The following is a 21,359-nucleotide window of genomic DNA, read 5'->3' on the forward strand; positions in this document are numbered from 1 at the left end:
CTCCATGGGAAAATTCCTTGACTACGAGTCATAAACAAACTTGTCTTTTACTAAGCTCCTTTGTAGACCGTCACATAATTTTCCCATCCCCTTTTTCCTTTTCACTTCAAACAGACACAATAAAGCCATATCACTGAGCGATCAGTGGGTATAAAGCCTTGTGATCAGTTTGAAGCCCTTCCGTGAACGCAACTACACGACAACCAGGTTGCACCAAGAACAGAACGATCCAGAATGAACCCGACAACCCCCTCTGCCCTCCGCACCTTTGCGCGCCAGGGCGACCCCGAGAACGACCCCCAGGGAAATTTACTCCCCTACAAGCACCATACCCCTTCCGTTGCCAACATGGTGCTAAGAAAATTTCAAACAAACGCCCTCCAAAGGCTGTGCACCGAGGAGCAACTCGATCTTCTCAATTCCATTGACAGCCTTCGTTCCCAGGGTATCAGTCACTACATTTCTTTACCACAGATCATCGTCTGTGGAGATCAGTCGTCAGGAAAGAGCTCGGTATTAGAGGCAATTTCAGGTGTCTCGTTTCCAGTAAAGAGCAGTTTATGTACAAGGTTTCCCACAGAGCTGGTACTCAGAAAGAGTGTTCAAGTGGGGGTACGTATTTCAATAGTACCTCATCACTCTCGCAGCGATATCGAACGAGACTCACTAGGGAACTTTTGTGAGCAGCTGGAAGATTTTGAAGGTCTCCCTGCTCTTATCGACAATGCAAAAGCGATAATGGGAATAACAACGTACGGTAAAGCGTTTTCAAATAACTTACTTCGAGTTGAGGTATCAGGCCCAGACCGTCCTCACTTGACTATTGTTGACCTTCCGGGCCTTATACACTCCGAAACTAAACAGCAATCATTTTCTGATATCCAGCTCGTGCAGGAAGTTGTTCGGACGTATATGAAGGAGCCGCGGAATATTATCTTCGCTGTTATATCCGCTAGGAATGATTTTGCCAATCAAATCGTGCTGAAGCTGGCTCGGGATGCCGATAAATCTGGAAATCGGACATTGGGAGTCATCACTAAGCCAGATACGCTTGTTCCAGGATCGGAGAGCGAGTCCATGTTTCTTTCACTGGCAAAAAATCAGGATGTCGAGTTTCGCCTGGGATGGTATGTCCTCAAAAACATGAATACTGAAAAGGGAGACTGGACACTGGCTGATAGAGACCGAGAAGAGATGCTATTTTTTTCCGCAGGCGCCTGGGAAGACCTTCCAAGATCCTTTATAGGTGTTGATAGTCTTCGCTCTCGCCTGAGCAAAGTGCTTCTCGGACAAATTACCGCAGAGCTGCCAAGTCTGATTAAAGAAATTCGAGAAAAGGCCGACAATTGCAGATCTGAAATTATGAAACTTGGGGAGCCTCGGACATCTCTCGACGAGCAAAGGTCCTACCTCCTACACATCAGCCAGTCGTTTCAGAGCTTGGTCAAAGCCGCTGTGGATGGCACTTACAATGATCCTTTCTTCGGATATGTGCACGTTGAGAATGGATTGGAAAAACGACTACGTGCGGTAATTCAAAACCTTAATGAACAATTTGCCGACCGTATTAGCCGCAGAGGCCATTATCGCCGGCTATGTGAGGAAAGTATTACCAAGCAAAATTCTAACGACCAGATTCGCATCACACGGGCGGAATATACTGCCTATATTGGGTCACTTCTAAGAAAAACCAGGGGCCGCGAGCTGCCTGGCACATTCAACCCTATGATTGTCCGTGACCTGTTCTTGGAGCAGTGTGGTCCTTGGGAGAAGCTGACTAGAAGTCATATTAAAAATGTATGGTCATCCGCAAGAGATTTTCTAGTCCTTGCTGTTCGCTATATCGCAGATAACGCCACTTCTACCGCGCTGGTTGACGGAATTATTTTCCCTATTTTTGATTCTATTTGGCAGCAGATGGAGCAAAAGACTACTGAGCTGCTAGTACTGCACAAGATAGGCCATCCGATTACATACAATCATTATTTTACAGAGAACCTGCAAAAGATCCGTGCAGAGCGCCGTGAAGGTGAACTTGGCAAAATTATCGGGCAATTTTTTGGTGTAAATGATCTTCACGAGCCTTACTTTACGGAAAGGTCAATCGATCTCAACCAACTTCTTCAATCGCTTCTGCGGCAATCAGAACCAGATATGGTAAACTTTGCTTCAGCCGAGGCGTTAGACTGCATGCTGGCATATTATAAGGTTACTATACGTGTTTTCAATGATGCTCCTCTATATTTACTGATATCGTTCTAGGTTGCTTTAAAACGTTTTGTTAACGATATTGCAAATGAAGCCGTGGAATCCAAATTGATGATGGCCTTGCTCAATATTTTCTCTCCAGTAGCTGTATTTAATATGCACGGCAAAATGGTTACGCAGATCGCTGGCGAGTCGGAAGAAAATAGCACTCTCCGCGACCAACTCAACAGAAAACTGCAGGTTCTAAATCGCGGATCTGAAACCTGCCAGCAGTTTGTGGGTGTTGGAGGTTACGGTATGGGAATAGAATCCAAGTTAACCTTATAGGGCTGACAATATAACTAGAAGCAAAGATTGTGGGCATGTCCGGCCAGCCTTCAAGCACATTACACGATATCCATGTAGATCCTGAGGATGAGGTGCAATCTGTTACGGAATCTTCCAACCATTCCCTAGAGCGAGAACACACATGCGCGGAACCAGAGCCTATCGATGACGAGGAATTGAAGTTAGTCTCAAAGACGGCAGAGACGAACTCTTCTAACAAATCTCCAGAAGCTATTGAGCCGCACGAATTTTCGTTTCCAGTTCTTTCCACCACTTCTACTCGGAAGAGCAAAAAAATCAGCAAAAAGGGAAATAACAAGAAACAAGTCAGACAACCCGTCTGAAAACCTACTCTAATGAGTTGCAGGTGGTATGAGATTAGGCGCTAATTCAATGTCTTCCGTATTTGTTACTAGAAATGTTGTTTTACAATCTAATGAAGCAATAAGCATAAATGACTAGCTATGTAATATTGAATTCTCTACATAAATATAACGAAGCCAAATGAGACTGATTCAAACACAGAGTAAAAAATCTATATACGCTCCAACAGCAGCTCAGGCCAGATACCCATTTCCCACTCCTGTTATTCAGATGGACAGGATCTCACAAACTTACTTTATTAGGATACGGCATGAAATTGCCTTCACGAGTTTTGTACTGTATTTATGTATAGACTTTCAACTCCATGGGAGGTCATTAGGGCCGGGTCTCCCCCCCTGAGCACCTTGGTCCGTTGAACGCACAACAAGACTACTGCTAGCAGAAATTCCACCATTGAATGTTTCGTACGAATTCTTGAGTAATATTGAGGCAGTCAACATGGGATTCGGTCGTGAAACGAATGATGGATGCTCAACAAAGAATCATGATGTGGTCATCTTGATGGGACAGTGACTCACCTTTTCCTTCCCCCTTCCCGAATCATAACCCACGATCTTTGATCCCCAGTTTCTAAACCACGACAATACACACGATAGAAGCCAAACCCGTCAACTAATCATGTGGAACTTCAACCTAGAAGGACGCATGGTAACCCTTGATAGGATGGAGCTTCATATCGAGGAACAGTTGTCCGAGGTCCTGGACCAAAGAATGGCCAACGCTATGCCCTCGTCAAGGCCAGGAACGTCGACAGCAATGCTATGTTTCTGTTAAAGATGCGCTACCAGCTTAACCCGGAACGTTTCGATTTCGTTGGTAAGGACGAGATCCTGCAGATCGCTTGGGATCTCTTTTGCGCCGAGGTCGAGGCGGCCAAGCTCCTGAGTGAGGCCGGCCTCGGACCAGAGTACCTACCTCGACAACCTAAGCCGTGTTTAGCCGGCGTGGATGACCTTCCCTGGTGGATATGTCGACTTCTTGGTGATGAAAGTTCCACCGGGCGAGAACCTCGATGAGATCCAAGACGAGCTCACGGATCACCAGCTGGCCGGCATAAGGACGTAGCTCGCACACATTCTGGAGTAAGTGAACAGTCCCTCACATCATATCATATACGTGCATCGCTTACACGTTCTTGATTCGTACTTGCAGGAAAATGCGCCAGAATGGTTACAACTGATCCAGCAACACCCCAGCTATCTGAATTACGACGTGCGCACCAACAAGCTCTATCTGGTCGACTTGGCGGGCCTTGGATTCACCGACCCTAACAGCAGAACATCGTGTCTGATCGACGAGGAGAGTCCTTACGTCGAAGCGTTCAACCTTTGGCGGGCGCCATATAAAAATCCCGAGAAAGCCTCCGAGCAAGCAGCAAAAACACCATCATCTGACAAACCCGCCGGGAAGAGACCACCATCCGACTTTACTAAGAAGGAAAACTGGGCCCCATGAAGACATTGCATCGGAGGCATTTTGGGCGGAGGCAGTTTGGGCGGAGGCAATTTGGTAGAAACAATTTGGGTGGAAACAATTTGGGATCGTGAACTTGCTTTTGTTTCGGTTCGTTCAAGTAGCTAGCAGAAGAGATCGTTATTCCAGAGGAAAGGAAGGACGTACTTCAAGGTATAGCCAATAGTACGCGGCCTGCACCCTCTAGGTCTGAATTTGCTCTATGATACTGTCTGCTACGCCCGCTGGACACTCTTTCTAGCCTCGATGCCTGACCCTGCTACTACTATGAACTTATTTCATCCACGCCCATGGGGATGGTTAATAATCTCCATGTATGTTTAATTGTAAAGAACATTTTAAAAAGCAGTTTATGTTAGCGCACTGCAGGAGTATTGACGGCTACTCCTAGCATTATAGTACTTAGGAAAGACCTTTCTACAATCATCTCGCAGTCTACGTACTGTGTGATGCTGAAAGGTATTCCAACTCTGATTGTAAAAAAGGCCAGACAGAGCCACAGCTATAAGCAATTATTGGAAGTCTGTGGCACAAGATAGTCTCTTGACGATCCTAGCTGTCTTGCTTACTTCACTATATGTAGGGAATGCAGAGGGCAAAACCAGGCTATTCAAGACAACTCTTCACCTCTTGAGCTCTTACTTCCTCCTTCATCCCAAGCATTCACCATGCATAGAAGTACCTATATAGTCTCAGTTTGATCCTACGGGGTTCCGGTGGCCGCCATCTTTCTCACCTTTCGACCTTCGCTCATCAGAAGGGATACAGCGAAGCTGGTCCCTGATCCTTTCGTAATATTTGATATGTTCTGAAGCAATCCTCTACCCATCAAGATATTACACAGTCTTCCGCACAGTTTCTGTACAAGCTTTTTATACAACCATGTCATCTAGGGTGCTGCGTCTAGCGCAACGAGAAATCGTTTGGTCACCAATGCCCGAACTCATCAGCGATGAAGGGTACCGGACTCTTCGACCCGGTTCTTCCCAATTTTCTCTACATCCAGAGCAGATCCAGGACTAGTCCAATTTCGCAAAAGAGATCAAGAATCTTTTTGCGCCCTACTGTGGGCAATTTAGGACCCTCGTGCCCAAGACTCCCAAAGAGGTCTTCGGGGTGGCAAACGAACTGGGGGTGCAGGGTCGTCTCGTCAATAACGCCCTGCACCCCATAGGAGAACTGGCTAGCCTTCTAAACCTGGGTATTCGCTTTGGGGACTCCCAGTACGGAATCAATAGTGTTCTCGTTGAGGGCGATGCGCAGAAGAAGGGAGAGACAAAGAAAGAGGCCAAGCGCAATAGAGGCCAACAGCAGGCTGTCGCGGCAGGGGACAAGCTTGTGCCAGACGTGGTAGTAGCGGACATTAAGATTCATGCTATTCGGATCTTGGGCGAAGTTAAAACCTTTTGGAGGTTTGAACCGAAAAAAGGACGGACGTGGGAGGAGTTTATCGCCGACAAGATGGGTAAGTTTGGCTTCCGGTGTCTCCAGTTTCCCTCTGGGGGCTTCCCATGTGCTAAATGTAGTTATGGACACATATAGGGCAGCTGACGCGCTACATGGACGACAGTTACGCGACATATGGCTTCTTCAGTATATACGAAAGGACCTGGTTTCTGAAACGTGTGGGTGAGAACAAGTTCGCCCTGTCCCCAGCAATAGACTTTAAGGCAAAACCCAGCGCCACCGATGTCTCCATCCGGGAATGCTTCTTCGCAATTGCCCTCAGAGCGGCCGATGTTGCGGAGAGCCGATACGACTAGAAAACCGGCGAACGTCTGGTAGCGTTTGGCACTTCCGGGATCATAGTCTCATTACTAATTTCCTGGAGTAGACGCGTCGCGGGCTTCGCTCGTGGTTGAAGTCCAAGTCCACTCGCAACAGCAAAAATAATAAGTGTTGAGACATTCTGGGCATCCCCACATGGCAAGACATGGCGGGCTGCTAAGGCGGTTTAGTGCCCAGGGATTATGGAAATTGTTGTCACACATCCCTTGCGGCGTGCGTCGAGCGAGAAAAGGCTTATTTCAAATAGCAGAATATCTCCCCTGCTCGATCTTGCATCGCATCGAAAAAGACAGGGGTAACACAAGCATTGTAACAACTCGTATCTGGTTTCAGCAAGCCCCAGCTCTGCGTCAATCGAGTGATATCTGTGTTCTCTGCGATGCCGAGACAGTTTCACAGGTTTTGGCGTCACTAGTGATCGATGTCTTTACAAAAGCAACAATGGGGTGAACACCTTCAATTTTGCGCTATGAAGATAGGCACTTGCCTAGTAGCTTTGATCACTCTAGTACTTCAGCCCGACAGCCTCGAGAGCAGATAGGGAAAACAAAAGGTAAAAACACAGTATAATGTGCTAATGACCGTATCTTTCTCCAACGAGCACTTGCATTGGCCCCTTCAAACGCCCTCACAGCTTGGCCGCGGGATTGAACGAGATAGACTCAGTCAGGTTCGCGGTGTTCTTGTTTTGGAGATAGAGGGTATGTTCCATAGTCCCGTTCTCATCCGTGCTCTCTCTGACCTTGACATAAAAGTCGCCGTAGTTTCCAAAAGTATCGTACAGCCGGACCCATGCGTCCTCGGACCAGGGCGCGATCTCCCAGTTGCTATTATTAAAGAAGACCATGTGAGTGAGGCAAAATGCATTCCGTTGCTGATTGACTTGGACAGTGGCTCTTGCGTTATGCGTAGTCGAATAGACCGTGATGGGACCAAACCTCTCCCCATATTGGATAACTTCCCTCCTGTGATGTACTCCCACTTGTCTCGAAGTCTCCGGTCCTGGGTTCCAAAAGTAGAAGATGCTGAGGTCGTGCCTGTTAAACTGGAAGGAAAAGGAGTTGGTCAAGGTCGCGCTGGTCCTATAGTCGTGCAGATCGGCTTGCAAGATCGGATGTACGTTCGATGTGACATAATAGTTCTCCTGCTGCCAGTCTTTGCTGTGGTTCGTGAAATTACTGTTTATCCCCAAGGTCAACGTCCAGTTTCCGGTGGCAATTTTCTTCTTGTCTCCCAAGGTGATGTTGCCGGTTGTATAAATTACTGGCTGGATTGCCGTCAGAGTGACCAAGGAGTTAAAGATGGTGCTATTCGTGGTCACCACGGTGTTATTGGGCTGAGTGATACGTGCGCCGATGACTCTGTTCTCGATTCTGGTGGACGAGACATACAACCTGATGGATTGAGGTGCGTCCGAAGTGGGTTCGACGGGCTCGTCTGTGCCGGCGAGCGTGTGGGCGAAGCCATTTGGAGTCAAAGAATAAAACCAGGTACCTGTGAGTACAGCCCCGGAATAATAGTCTATCAACTGGATCTCCTGGAGCTCGGCATCGGTCAACCGATGGGTTGCCCATGTCGTTGGATTTATAGCATTGATAGTGACTATCACAGGAACCTGCATATTGCCATTGGCATAGAGCCGGTCGGTTACCTGATCGGCCGTGGTAGTCTGCACGGCAAAGGAGGTGACATCCCAGGATACTGACATGGTGGATGTGGTTATAGGGGTATAATAGATTGAGGATGATGGTGTGTATTCAGGAAACTGAATAGTCTGATTGCTTTCTTCTCAACCGGTTCCATGATGACCTTATATACCTCTTCTGTCCTCCCCCCAACCCGTTCTAACCTCGAGTCTCTTCCCTGCTGTGTCTTCCGAGCTGAGGTCTCGAGGTCATTGGAAAATGTGTAATTCCCTGTCGAATATTGAGCCTGACACAGGAAAGGTGGCGATTTGGATGTGTTGAGGGGGTGGCAAGGGAGGAACTGAAGCGCAATGGGCTGGAGCGGAGGTATACACGTCATGCCATGTCGCAATATATTGAGACCTGAGCTGGACTCCATCTTTTTGGAATTTAGATCGAGAGGGCGCTGATCCGATCGTACATGAGCATCTTTCAGCTCGCCACCGGGCGCTGGGTTTATGCAGGATAGATTGTAAAGGGACTTTGCTCATCGCACTGACTAATGAAAACCCGTTTATCACCCCTCTTCATGGGGAGTCAATCTCGATCCTTGTTAGCAAATGATGATGTGGCATCGGATCCTACTGAGATTCGGTGGACGCTAACGGTGGGCCATCCCTGTTCGCCTGCAGGCGAACAGGGATTCATAGCTGAATCCGAGGATGCCATCTCCTGGCCAATCGTCCCCCTCCATCCTTGATTTCGTCCAGCCCTCGATGGACGTGGTGGCCTTTCCATCATCAAATGAAATTGTGCTCTCATCTATACCCTCTGGGACCACTCGGGCATCAGTATTCGACAGGCCTATTGTCACCCCCTCATGAACTAACTCGGTCTAGACATCCTCTGACCGGATAGGATTCCCAATCGACAATTGCTCTAAGAACAAGGAGCAGGGGGAGGAGGAGGAGGAGGAGGGAGAAGAGGTATAAGATCCTCAACCAACCCGGACCCTGGTTGTAGCTGAACTATCTTTCATCCGCGTGCCCATCCACCATAATGATTTATTCCCAGGGTTTCAATTTCAACTCCTACGTCGAGAAAGGTGTCGACCCTCGCACCGGCCAATACAATTGCACCATATCCCTCTATGAGGTGCCGGCCGGGGTTCGCAACTGCCCCCCTTTCAACCTTTTCCTCCACTATAATCCCCTGGGAGGCGACGATGTCGGCCTGGGACGAGGCTGGTCGTTTGGCAGCCTCTCCTCCTATGACCAGCCATCTAGGACCCTTATTCTGTCTACCGGTGAGAATTATAAAGTCCAGGAAAGCATCACCTCCGTCATGGTGACGGACCAAAAGCTCAAGAGTTTCATGTTCCAGAAGACGAGCACCACAAGCTACCGCGTGACTCTCAAGTCAGGCCAAGTGGAATTACTCTCCAACTTCAACAATCGGGCCTCTGTCAGTGTACCCACTGAAATTTACGGCGCCAATGGCCACTCGCTGAAGCTCTCCTGGGTGTTTTCGGGCACCCAGCCCCGACTCAGCAAGATCCAGGCCGGCTCGCAGGACCTGGTCGAGGTCGTCTACAATGACAGCGCGCAGATCGCCACCATCACAAGAGCCCCGGGGACCGCCGAGGCCGCGACCTTCGCGCTGGTGAAACGCAATAGCCAACTGGCGGAGCTGCGCCTGCCGCTGGAGGGCTCGCCGGCCTGGCAGTTCGCATATGGGACGGCTGGCATCACCAATGTCACCAGCCCGACAGGGGCAACGGAGAGCATTTCCTACAGGGCGGCGGGCTTCCGGCTGCCCAGCGGCGCGCCGGTCAGTACCATCCCCCACGTGATCTCGCACACGGCGCGGCCCTTCCATGACCAGCCGGCCATCCAGACGACCTACAGCTACTCGGACCACAACTTCCTCGGCTACGGCGGAGGCCGGAACTGGACCAGCGACGGTGATAACCTCTACCTGACCCCGGCCGACTATGAGTATACCTCCACCGTGCAGGTGGTGGGCGGAACTACCACCAGGCATGTTTACAATAAGTTTCATCTGCAGCTCAGTACGCAGCAGCAGAAGGGCGTCAAGCAGCTCACACAGGCCACCACGTACTATGCCCGCAGCAATACTGCCTTTGAGAACCAGCCGGCCCAATATCAGTTGCCCCAGACTCAAGATACCACCTATCGGGACACCTCCACCGGGGCGTCGCGTACCGAGACGACCCGGTTCACGTTTGACGTCTGGGGGAACGAGACCAGCGAAACATCCCCGAGTGGTGTCACAACCACTCGTGAATACTATGGTGCCGCCGGCGAGATGGCCTCTGGTCAGGTCCTCTGTCCGGCCGATCCGCACGGATTCCAGCGCTATGTCAAGCTGGAGACCGTTATACCTGCTGCGAGTGCCTATCCGACGCCCACCCGCGCCCATAGCTACACATATCTCGACCTCCCCACGGCCACCGCGGCCCTAACCGACTATTTCGTGGCCAGTGACCAACGGCTGACCCGCGAGGATGGCCAAACCCTCGCTACCACGGAATACACCTACGTGAACCAGCCGGAGTCCGCGGATCATGGCCGACGACAGCAGCAGGTCACACGCTTGTTTAACCAGGATCCGACGATATATAAGTTGACGTACCGCCATGCGAGCTCGACGGAACTGACCGAGACCATTACAACAACCAGTTTCGACGGCCAGACCACGCAGGAGGAAACCACCACCTCCCTCATGTCCGGATTGACGCTCGCAACCAAGAACCGCGCTGGCACCGAGACCACCCATCAGCACGATGCGATCGGTCGGGTAACCCAGACCGTCATCGCCCCTGGTACGGCCTTCGAGGCCAGAAAGCAGCACGAATATGCTGTCCTAAAGAACGCCGTTGGGTGGCAAGTCACGGTGACCGACAGCAAGGGAGTGCGGACCCGATACTTCACCGATGGCATGGATCGCGTGGTCCGGGTGGAATCCCAGGACGACGATGGCAGCTGGGACCAATATCAGACATACACCGGTACATTCCGCGTCGTTCAGGAGCGCCGGTATAACGCCCTCGATCAATGCACCGAAGAGGTAGATATCGACTGGCTGCGGGCCAGCGGAAGGCCCGTGGAGCTACGTACGACTCGCGCCCTCGAGTACGATGACTGGGGCGAGGTCTATAAAGTCACGAAGAACGGCGGAGCGGTGCACCTCTCCGTGACAGACCCCATTGCCTTGACCCAGACCGTAGGGAATGAGGGCGAAGGCCAGACGCGGGTCCAACACAATGTATCTCAAACCCCGATATCCGAGGCTCTAGTGCGGCGCAACGGAACCGTCGAGAGTACCATCCAATATGCCTATGATGGACTGGGACGTCGCTGCCAGATGACGGATGGCTTGGGCCGTGCCACGCAGTATAGCTACGATAGCTTCGATCGCGTGGCCAAGACAACATGGCCCGATGGCCATGCTATCATTACCCAGTACGCGGCCGAGAGCACCGCAGCTTTGCCTGTGGCTATCAATATTCAGGGCTCCTCAGGCTTCAGTAAGCAATCGTTCGATGGATTGGAAAGGCCGCTCCGCACCACTGTCGGCGGCCGCGCCACCAACAATACCTATCAAGGCGTCGCCCCCGTCCCTGCCCAGGTCATCTCTCCGAAGGGGGGGCGCTCCGAGCGCACGTATGAGCCGACATTGGACTATGCTTTGACAGGAAGGGTCACTAGCGATGGCACCGACTCATACGAGTACGACAAGCAAACCGGCCATGTCTTGCAGCTGGAGGGTTCGGTCGCCGCGGCCAGCCTCAGCTACTACCCATCCAGTTTGCTGTCCAAGGAGACTATCCAAACCGCTGATGGGGCTCGCGCCTTGAGGTACGTGTACTCACAGGCTGGCAAGCTACAAGAGTATACCGACGTCCACGGGAAACAGCACGCGATCCAGTACGATGAGTATGGCCGGCGGCAAGAAATTAGTGTCGGAACGCTCAAGACCAGACTCAGCTATGATCAGGCAGACCGCGTCATCACGATGGTGGCCCAAGATAGTCAACAGGGTGTGACCCTGACGACCAATATCGAGTACGACGAGTTCGGCCGCGAAATTCAGCGGAAGGTCTGGAAGGGAGCGACGCTCTTATTCCAGTCTACCCAGTCCTACGGGGCAACGGGGCTGGTCGCCGCACGCGATCGAAGCGATGACAACGGCACTCTGATGCGGCAGGAAACCTTTGAGTATGACAGTTTAAGCCGGTTAGTAGACTACCAGTGCCAGGGCACACAGCCCCCGGTGGACGAGCAAGGCCGCGCCCTTCGCCGTCAGTGCTTCACACTCAACGACTATGATGGCTTCGCCCAAATCCAGACCACGTTCGCGGATGGCAGCGAGAATACGCAGGCCTACACGTACAGTGCTCAAGACCCGACACAGCTTATCAGCATCTCTAACACTCACTCGCACGAAGCGGCGGCCGTCAATCTCGAGTATGACGAGAACGGGTGTATAACGCGCGACGAGCACGGGCGGACGCTAGTCTATAATGCGTCGCGTTTCCTTTCCGCGGTATATGATAACCAGAACCAGCTCCTCTGCGAGTACGGGTACGATGCAACGGACCGGCTTGTCCGTCAGTCGATTCCCAATCAGCCGGACACCGAGTTTTCTTACCGCGGGAACTCGTTAATCGCCGTTACCAAGGGGGACCACCAGACCAGCTTCGTCTCGGACGGGGGGATATACTGGGGGGAAGTCCAACAGCAGGGGGCTGAGGTGAACACCCAACTTTGGGCGTCCGATGCCCACCACTCGGTTTGCACCTGGCTGGATACGCGGGATATAGAACAGGTCCACGACCAAGCGTACACGCCCTACGGCTTCAGCTCCAACGGAGCGACTATCGGCTTCAACGGACAGTGGCGAGACCCGGTGACCGGGTGGTATCATCTGGGGACCGGCTATCGTGTGTACAACCCTAGTCTGAAGATCTTCCTGCAGCCGGACGCATGGAGCCCCTTTACCTCGGGCGAAATCAACCCGTACGCCTACTGCCTGGGGGACCCGATCAATCGGACCGATCCGAGCGGCCACTGGAGCTTGCGAAGCTTCTTTCAGTTGTTGGCTGGCTTGACCGTTGCCATTGGAATTGCCGTCTTCACTGGAGGGGTCGGATTAGTTGCGGGAATGGCAATTGGGGCCGTCGTGAATGCAGGCGTCGGGGCCGCCTACGACCTGGCGACAGGGACAACTCCCACACTGAAAAGCATAGCCTCCGATGTTTTCTACGGGGCCGCCGGTGGAGTGGCCGGTCACGCTGTGGCCGGGGCCGGTAAAGCCTTGCCTTGGGCGCTGGGAAGCGTAACGGGGAGGATCACGCAGGCAATCACTTACGAGGTCGCCACGAACGTCATTACCACCCCGGGGACTCTTCTCTTCCAAGCCTACGGGCGTTCCGTTCGGTCTCGTCTGGGGACCAACAAGAAGGGCTCCCAGACGCAAGACCCCCTCGCCACGACCACCGGCTATCTGGCGGAGTTGCCCATGGATAAACTTCGACGGCAGCAGGGAAGCGCGCCTCAGAGCCAACAGATTATCTCGCAAGCTGCCGGTCGGCTTTCAGGTTACGATGAGACTTCTTCCGATACCATGTCCGCCCGGATCTCCTCCCGGGAGACGGTTACTGCCGAGGATGTCAGCTCGAACTCTCTCGTGGGATCCACCTATGTCGGCTCCCAGTTCACGCTCCAGCTAAGTCCGGTCCACCGGGTGTCCTTTACTATCGAAGCGCAGGCGGCGCACGTACCGGCCTGGGATGTCACCGGGTCCTCGCTGAGTGCGGCCCCGTACCAGCTTGGTGGTGGCATGAGCTTACAAGGGTAGTTGGGTTCCTGGCTTACAGGAAGAGCAGTGGTCCCGGTTTGCTTAATCGCTTGCAAGGAACCCTTTTGGAGCAAGACCCAGAAGTCCAATGATTTTCTCAGTATGCGATTTTATGGGTTATCGACCTTCTTCGATGTGACGATATAAAAAAGCACCTTCTCATGTATTTCTAATCCCGAAGTCCTCGTCAACAATCTCATCCCCCATGCTTCACTGATTTGTAATTAATGGTATGCGGACCGTGCCTATCCTTTTCTAGTTGGCAAGAATGCTGCCGAGAGGACAATTGGCACCTTGGGGATACTGCGGAGGTACTGTGAAGATGTTATAACAAACCAAGAAATGACAACATGAGCTGAATGGTCTCTTAGCTTCCCTGGGATGACGTACACGTGAATAGTGTGGTCTTTAACATGGTCATCAGAAACATGATCAGAAGCAATACCAATACAAAATTGAGGACCAGTGGCGATCGTCAGGCTATATGGCAATAAGGTTCCAAGTTGCTTAGCTCCTCTACAGTTCACAAGCGTGGGCGTGGAATCTGCTTAAACTCTTCCTTCACCTCTTTTGACAAGAGACAGAGCGTACGGTTATATATTCGTCGTAGGACTCGGGTTATCTCACGGGACTATAAAATATGACTTGACGGCCATACAACACGACGTTATATCACTTATTGCCCTCTAAATGTGGTGCAAGGAACTGCAAGGAACGCCGCTGGTGATCGGTCTAGCATTGGCCTCTGGGATCGGCTTCACCTCTTTCGGCTATGACCAGGGAATATTCGGAGGTATTCTTACAAATACCGCATTTAAGGAAACCTTCCATCAACCGAGCGATACCATCCAGTCACAGATGGTTTCCACATATCACCTAAGAGCTGTTCTTGACGCATTCTCCTCCAATCTTTCCGTGATCTTTTTAGAAGACGCAGGTGCATCATGTTCGCATGCGTATGGCTCACCATCGGTGGTTTCCTTCAGGCGGCTGCCTTCAACCTTGAGACAATGCTGGTCGGACGAATCATCGCCGGTGTAGACACCGGGATCAACACCACTGTGGATGGTCGAAACTGTGAAAAAGGAACACCGCGGACGGTTGTTGCGTCGAATTTCGATGGGAATGCGGAACTGGCATTTTCCAGCAGGCCATATACCACTGCACCTGAGTCAGGAAGAGCTAAGGGAAGATTATGCCGATAAATGTCCCTTTTATGATACAAGACTTAATTACATCGGATACTTGACTGGGTTCGAACTTCTTTCGGGGATAGATCGGAATAATTGCAGTTCAGCACCATGTTTGCTACTTTGAGGATCGGTTATATGTTTCCGACGTTCCGCTGTCACTCAATAGCGCAGCACAGAATTCATCGAATGCTATAAACTAACATCCCCGCCTTGGTTGGAGAGAAACGAAACACCAAGATCTGTCTTTCAAGCCATATGGATGTGGTAAGTACGCGACCTGGCAACCCGTTTTGCGCAATTCGTTGAGCGGCGTGCTTATTCCGATCGTGTTAGGTACCCCCATATTGGCCTTACCAGCTGGTCAACAACGACACAGAAATCCGTGGCAGGGGGGTGGGGGATGCAAAAGCGTGTGTTGCGGCTCAGATGGTTGCTATGGAAGAGCTGTTGGCCGCCTCTTTGATCAAGCTTGGGGATATCTCGTTACTGTTCGTCGTGGGCGAAGAAACTGAAGGCGACGGCATGATACATGCAAACCAGCTCGGTTTGAGCTGGGATACAGTGATTTTTGGAGAGCCGAACCAGGGAACTCAGCCAAATGGGCACAAGGGAGTCCTTAATATGCGATTGTCCGCGACTGGAAAATCGGCTCACTCGGGTTATCCTGCACTTGGTGAATCTGCGATTGACGAGTTGCTCTCTGGTCTACGCGAGCTACACCAGTTGCAGCTCCCTTCAAGTGCTCGGTTTGGAGAGACGACTATGAATATAGGGCGAATTAGTGGAGGCGTCGCTCCCAACGTCATTCCTTTCTCTGCTGAAGCTGAGATTATGTTCCGAGTCGCTGGTGGTACAATAGAGCAGTTGAAAGAAATGATCGAAGGGGCTTTGAATACATCGGGTAATCTTGGTACGGATCTGACGCGTGAGCCCGTTCGGATTGAGTGCGATGTACCTGGATTTGACATAATAGTGGTCAGCTATGGGACTGACATTCCCGATCTGAAGGGTAATCATAAGACCTACCTGTAAGGGCCAGGGTCTATTCATGTCGCTCATATGGAGGAGGAAGTGCTAAAGGTGACTGACTTGGTGGCCGCTGTCACTGCCTACAGAGCTGCACGCATTGAAGAAATAGAGTGCCTGGTAAAGATCGTTGGAGCTCACACTTGCTTGTTCCTTTTCGGTCGCTCGATCACGCTACATTTTCATATTTTGCATGTTACTGATATTCTAGCCATCGATGATATACATGTACATTCATCGCCCACTGGTCTGAAATGTAAAAGCCCAGCAGGCCTGGACACTCGATAATGAGTTCTTTTTAAAATATTTTTCCGTTCTCGTCACCTCCAGTCAGGTCAGCCCGGAGTTTGAAACCGGTATGATTTGTATGTTTATTGTGTCAAGTGCTTTTCTCCAATCTAGACGGGGCTGTGTAAAGGGGAATGCGACGCCAGATGGAGATATGGGAGCAAATCGTCCGGCTGAGGATTCATTCCCTCGGCCTTTATCTGCGGGGTAGGCTTGGCGGCCTGAGGCTGCCCGCGGGAACGCTCGATGCATAACATCTTTCGTATCTTCGGCTGAACAAGTATCCTGATCTACATCTACGATGTTCGCTGCGGTAGACAAAGGAAGCCACATTTGTGCTATCCAGATACGCGAGGACTCAATTCCTTTATCTCTAAACACCGCATATGATTGAATCGTTGACGCAAACCAAACGACTGATCTAGGTCCGCCGAGACAACTTCACTTCGATCCCCGTCTGCCGAAAGAAGAAGCTATTGTGGGTGCTCCAGTCTTCCTTGGGGCTCGCTAGTTCGATATTGTAACGAGACACTAGCGTGGCCAGCACCTTGTACACTTCCAGCAATCCCAGATGCTTCCCAATACAAACTCGACTCCCGCCCCCAAATGTCAGATCGGCAGCGTTCATCCGTCGCAAACGTTCTTGAAAAGCTTCTTCGGTCTCGCGTACATCGTCGCACAACCAGCGCTCGGGACGAAAAACGTCGGCATCTTCGCCCCAAACAGACCTATTACGGCCCACTATATAGGGGTTCATGCCGACGATGCAGCCTGCAGGTACAAATCGTCCGTCGGGGAGGGCCAGGCCGCCCTGTGGAACGTATCGTTCGAGAAGCATCGCCACCCCCGGATGACATCTCATTGCCTCTCGGATCACGGCCTCCAGGTATGGATATTCCTTGGTCGTTTTATACTGCACAACCGGGGGGTTCGATAATGGGTCGTAGCTGGGAATCTCGGCTCTGAGGCGGTGCCAAACGCGCGGGTTCTTCAAGGAAAGATATAGCGCCGCATTCAATGTGACAGCCGTTGTGTCGGCTCCTGCAATCATGTTAATCATGAGATAGGAAATAATCTGCACGTCATCCACGACGTCGGGGAACCGCTCCTTGGCCTCAATGAAGTTATCAAGGAAATCAGGCTTTGCAGGGTCATGGAAATCTGTGTCTTTGCCCTGGAGCCGATCCACTAGGTGTTGGATCGATATGTTGGTGATGTTGCCGAAGGATGGTGGGCCAATACGGTAAACGGGGTTCTTGTCCAGCAAACGATCCAGGATGGGTAACTGGCCCACCAAGGAAAAGTAGTCCATTGCCGCATCGGCGGTGCCCAAAGTGTTATCAAAGTCATAGCCTTTTTCCAGGTATCCAATGGGCTGGCTGAAAGTTGCCTTGCCGACCACATCCCAGGTATCTGTGCGATATTAGCTCGGCACCTGCAAAAGCCAATCGACAACAATCGAGTCTCACAGAAAGTGATCCATTCGCCAAGGTCGCATGTTTTGGCGGCGCCGGATGCATTAATGAACTTTTCTTCTAGCCGCTGACAGAGGTACCGGATCATTTCATCGATATGGGGTTCCAGGGGCAACACTCCGGTCATCGAATAGTGCTTGGAGATAGGTCGTTTCTGCCGTGCATGGACCTCGGGTTGGCACTCGCTGAAGAGATTGTAGATAATCTTGCCGTTACTTTTGGCACTGCTCCCGTGGTAAAACTCGGTCTGTTACAGTCATTTAATGGGAGGACTGATCGGTGGCGGGAGGAGACACCCTTACCTTGACATAATCGGCCTTTGTGCTGTAGATTGTCCGGATCAAGTCGGGGATATCCAGATCCAAGACGTTGGGCGCGATGCGTACCACTGGACCGTACTTCCTGTGCAGCTCCTGGATCACTCGCTGTGACTGCCCCTGCCGCACATGGAACATTCGCCACAGGTTTGTCCATCCTACAAAAGCCAGGGTGAGCACAAGATCGACTCTGTCAACTCAGACTTTCGATCGATCTGGGGAGGCCGTCGTATGTCTTACCGGCAAGAAAGGGACCGGGAAAGCTGCGCAAAGGAGAATTGAGATACGTTACAAAACACCAGGCAGAGAAAGAGGTCAGACAGAGATAGACAATCATGGTGGCGCCGTCTCTAAAGCTCCAGTGTAAAGCTTCCGCGATTGTTAACTCCATTATTACGATCGAACTGGAATATATCGAACAGGATTTGTGACAGAGAGAGTTGAAAGGGGGGTTGAATTGATTTCAAATTTGCACGCCCGAAATTTGGGGATGAGCTGGATCTGCGAGAGAGGGAGGAGGCGGCTGCCGTCTCTGCTACTACCGGTCATTCTGAGAGAGAACTTTACTCCTTCCATCGCCCAGAGTCTGTGCGCTGCGAAGGTCTAGATTGACGCCGCCGGACGCACGGCCTGGGGGTTACACAGCGCCCCCGTGGCGCTATTGGTATCTCCATACCACGATCGAGCGAATGGCAACCAACAGAAGGCAATCCCAAGAGGCCGGAACGACTTCCCCCCGGTAACACTTGACCTGTCTAGGGCACGGACAGCTTCGTTAGTCCCGCAGAGTTGACAGGGTATTTGTCTTGGCTTTTGCTTTTCCCCAACCGAGCGCTACCGAGGCTCATTCTCATCTCAGTGGCCGCGAATATTCCGACCAGGATTATTTTCACGGGCCAAAGATAGCTGGCGATCAGAGTGGAATTGAACAGGGGTGTGCTAGATATCTATCACTGCGAATCGAGGAATACCGTTACTCGTTGATAGCTCACAATCGCTCTGTTCCATGAGGGGGCATGGAGTAATCGAGGTCATGTATTTGTATCGTCGATATGCCCTGATCTGGGTCCTCAACTTCCCCATCCCTCGTCAGATTTTGTGTCAACAGTGGCTCCATAGTCCCACTTCACGCTGTCGTTATCTGTCTATAACATATCTAATTTTCCACTTGGTTGAAGATGCTGGCCGGGAAAGGTATCAAGGCCGTTGCGGTAATGTGGGCGATGACCTTCATCTCCTTTGTCCTCGTTCCTCTGCGGCTATACACGCGGATATATATCATTAAAGCAGTTGGGGTGGACGACTATATTTTCAATGTGGCCTGGGTAGGTGAACACCGAATTCAACCCGTTGTCCATCCTTCAGGGAGACCAAATACTCACCGGGATCTAGGTATTTCTGCTTCTTTACAGCGTCTTCATCACCATCGCCGGGATTCACGGATTCGGACAACCTATAACTATGCTTTCCATGGACTCCGCCGTCCAAGCCGTGTATACCGAGATGATCGGGCAAACCTTTGCCGTCCTAGGCATGGCCATTGCGAAGCTTTCGTTGGGCTTCTTTCTGCTCCGCATCGTTATCGAACAATGGCATCGGATCTCCATCTGGATCTCGATGGTCAGCCTGTCCCTGGTATCGCTGGTGACGGCCGTTATTTTCTGGACTCAGCGCCTTCCGTCCAACTCCATATACGATCCCCGCGTGCCCGGGCGCACCATTGTTGCCGTTACCCCATTCTCGGTTCTGCTTGGCTGTGGGTTTACTTCTCCCTTAACTCGTTTGTTCCGTTTTCGGGGCTCAGCGCTAATATCTCTCACGTCTAGCTTGGTGTGCCGCGGTGGATTTTTACTTTGCTCTCCTGCCCTGGCTCTTCATATGGAAGCTGAATATGAAGTTCAAAGAGAAGATGTCGATCGCTATTAGTTTGAGCCTTGGATTCATGTGAGCCACGTCGACGTGTTCTTCACTCGGGCTGCTGACTGACCTTGCATGGATAGAGCTTGTGTCTGCGGAATCATCCGCACAATCGAGCTAGGTGGATTGTCCAGCACCAACTATACAGGTAAATTCCTTCCGTTTGAGGTTGCACTATTCCCATGTCATTGTCGACTGATCTCGTCCCTTCTCTCCAATCCAGAAGATACGGTCAGCCTGGTTATCTGGTCAGGGGTCGAACTGGCCGTCACCCTCATCTGCGTCGGCATTCCTACCGTTCGCCCTCTCTACCGGAAGATCGTCTACGGATCTAACCTGGAGGACTCGGAGGGTAAGTACGTGAACTACGACGATTCCAACCAATCTTCCCGCTTCCGGATGCGGAATTTGGCAAAGGACGACACCCTTTTCAGCATCGTGCAGGAGAATAACATGGAGTCGTATGTCACTCGTGACAACCGGAGCGATGAGAGAATTCTTCCGGGTCAAAATTCCAGTGGCAGTGACGCTATTCGCATTCAGGAGGAGGTGCGGGTTGAGAGAGTCTAGGGTGATATTTGTGCTGCAGTGTCCCTCTTGTGCCATGATATTGTGTTTTATCCTGTCCGCGGCGCTCTTGTGTGTTGTGGTTCTAGGAGAACTAGCTTTAGGGGCTGGGGCAGTATTGGTCGTCCCAAAATTTTGTTCTTTTAATAGCAGCGATACATCATGCAGGGACAGACACCATTTTATGCTACTGCATAGGTTTGTCAGTTTGCACAGAATGGCCTGTATAAATTGCCCGGGCTCGACGTGCCCCAGGCATCAAGAATCCATTTTTCATCGCGCATCTTCTTTCACCTTCCCCTTCTCCTTGTTCATCTTCTCACTTCACCGATTATCAACTAGAAAATACTATACCTCGCCGATGCACTCCTACACGAACCCTTCTAACTGCGGCAACAGATTCAAAGTGAGCTGTGAGAGCTTGGTAAGTCGAGGTGTGATTCTTGGACCCCAAATTTCAGGATTTCATTGCCGGTTGAATATTCCACCAGGTAGCTGTTCATCTCTAGAAATTGAGTCTGGGGCGCCTTGTCTGACTTAAGAGGCTTCTCATGTGCTCGGTATATCACGGCGTCTATCAGGGGCTCTTAACACAGGATTGATGATGTTGCCCCTTTCTTTGGCCCTGACGCGACAGACCACTCATCCTCACGTTTTGGCGAAATCGTAGCCAGCACCCCATGTTGTTGTTGGCGGTAACTGCGATCTACAAAAATGTCCAATGGAAGCTGTTAGCGGAGGAATTTTACTCGGTGGCTCGCACCTAGACATGTAGTCAATCTGGAAACGGTCAACTCTGGTGTCCAAGGGGCACTGCGGGTGCCGCGTTCTCCCAGATCGCATGACATTTAATCCTCTTTTACAAAATGATCGAGTGCTCAGACGTGA

General features: G+C 51.3%; 7 protein-coding genes across 7 annotated transcripts; 5 read left to right on the forward strand and 2 right to left on the reverse strand.

The window, feature by feature from the left end:
- Positions 1-234: 234 nt before the first annotated feature.
- KD926_009412 (P-loop containing nucleoside triphosphate hydrolase protein) lies at positions 235-4,374 on the forward strand (the record flags this gene model as incomplete). The annotated part of the gene is made up of 6 exons (XM_053102046.1): positions 235-2,208; positions 2,263-2,503; positions 2,554-2,861; positions 3,582-3,804; positions 3,964-4,001; positions 4,072-4,374. The coding sequence occupies 6 exons, from the start codon at positions 235-237 to the stop codon at positions 4,372-4,374; spliced, it is 3,087 nt and encodes a 1,028-aa protein (XP_052954379.1).
- A 951-nt stretch (positions 4,375-5,325) lies between these two features.
- On the forward strand, positions 5,326-6,155 carry KD926_009413 (uncharacterized protein; the record flags this gene model as incomplete). The annotated part of the gene is made up of 3 exons (XM_053102047.1): positions 5,326-5,351; positions 5,472-5,857; positions 5,935-6,155. 3 exons carry the CDS (start codon positions 5,326-5,328, stop codon positions 6,153-6,155), a joined length of 633 nt encoding a protein of 210 aa, XP_052954380.1.
- Positions 6,156-6,808: 653 nt separating this feature from the next.
- Positions 6,809-7,888, reverse strand: KD926_009414 (uncharacterized protein; the record flags this gene model as incomplete). Its single annotated transcript, XM_053102048.1, has 1 exon — positions 6,809-7,888. One exon carries the CDS (start codon positions 7,886-7,888, stop codon positions 6,809-6,811), a length of 1,080 nt encoding a protein of 359 aa, XP_052954381.1.
- Positions 7,889-8,864: 976 nt separating this feature from the next.
- On the forward strand, positions 8,865-13,688 carry KD926_009415 (uncharacterized protein; the record flags this gene model as incomplete). Its single annotated transcript, XM_053102049.1, has 1 exon — positions 8,865-13,688. One exon carries the CDS (start codon positions 8,865-8,867, stop codon positions 13,686-13,688), a length of 4,824 nt encoding a protein of 1,607 aa, XP_052954382.1.
- A 1,448-nt stretch (positions 13,689-15,136) lies between these two features.
- On the forward strand, positions 15,137-15,913 carry KD926_009416 (uncharacterized protein; the record flags this gene model as incomplete). The annotated part of the gene is made up of 2 exons (XM_053102050.1): positions 15,137-15,145; positions 15,215-15,913. The coding sequence occupies 2 exons, from the start codon at positions 15,137-15,139 to the stop codon at positions 15,911-15,913; spliced, it is 708 nt and encodes a 235-aa protein (XP_052954383.1).
- A 703-nt stretch (positions 15,914-16,616) lies between these two features.
- KD926_009417 (cytochrome P450) lies at positions 16,617-18,378 on the reverse strand (the record flags this gene model as incomplete). The annotated part of the gene is made up of 4 exons (XM_053102051.1): positions 16,617-17,608; positions 17,665-17,917; positions 17,973-18,145; positions 18,228-18,378. 4 exons carry the CDS (start codon positions 18,376-18,378, stop codon positions 16,617-16,619), a joined length of 1,569 nt encoding a protein of 522 aa, XP_052954384.1.
- Positions 18,379-19,165: 787 nt separating this feature from the next.
- KD926_009418 (uncharacterized protein) lies at positions 19,166-20,474 on the forward strand (the record flags this gene model as incomplete). The annotated part of the gene is made up of 4 exons (XM_053102053.1): positions 19,166-19,312; positions 19,380-19,743; positions 19,814-19,931; positions 19,988-20,474. 4 exons carry the CDS (start codon positions 19,166-19,168, stop codon positions 20,472-20,474), a joined length of 1,116 nt encoding a protein of 371 aa, XP_052954385.1.
- Between the last annotated feature and the right edge of the window lie 885 nt (positions 20,475-21,359).

Source organism: Aspergillus affinis, assembly GCF_023601865.1.
Source record: "Aspergillus affinis strain CMG 70 chromosome Unknown NODE_68_length_188550_cov_91_414992, whole genome shotgun sequence".
Lineage (NCBI taxonomy): Eukaryota > Fungi > Ascomycota > Eurotiomycetes > Eurotiales > Aspergillaceae > Aspergillus > Aspergillus affinis.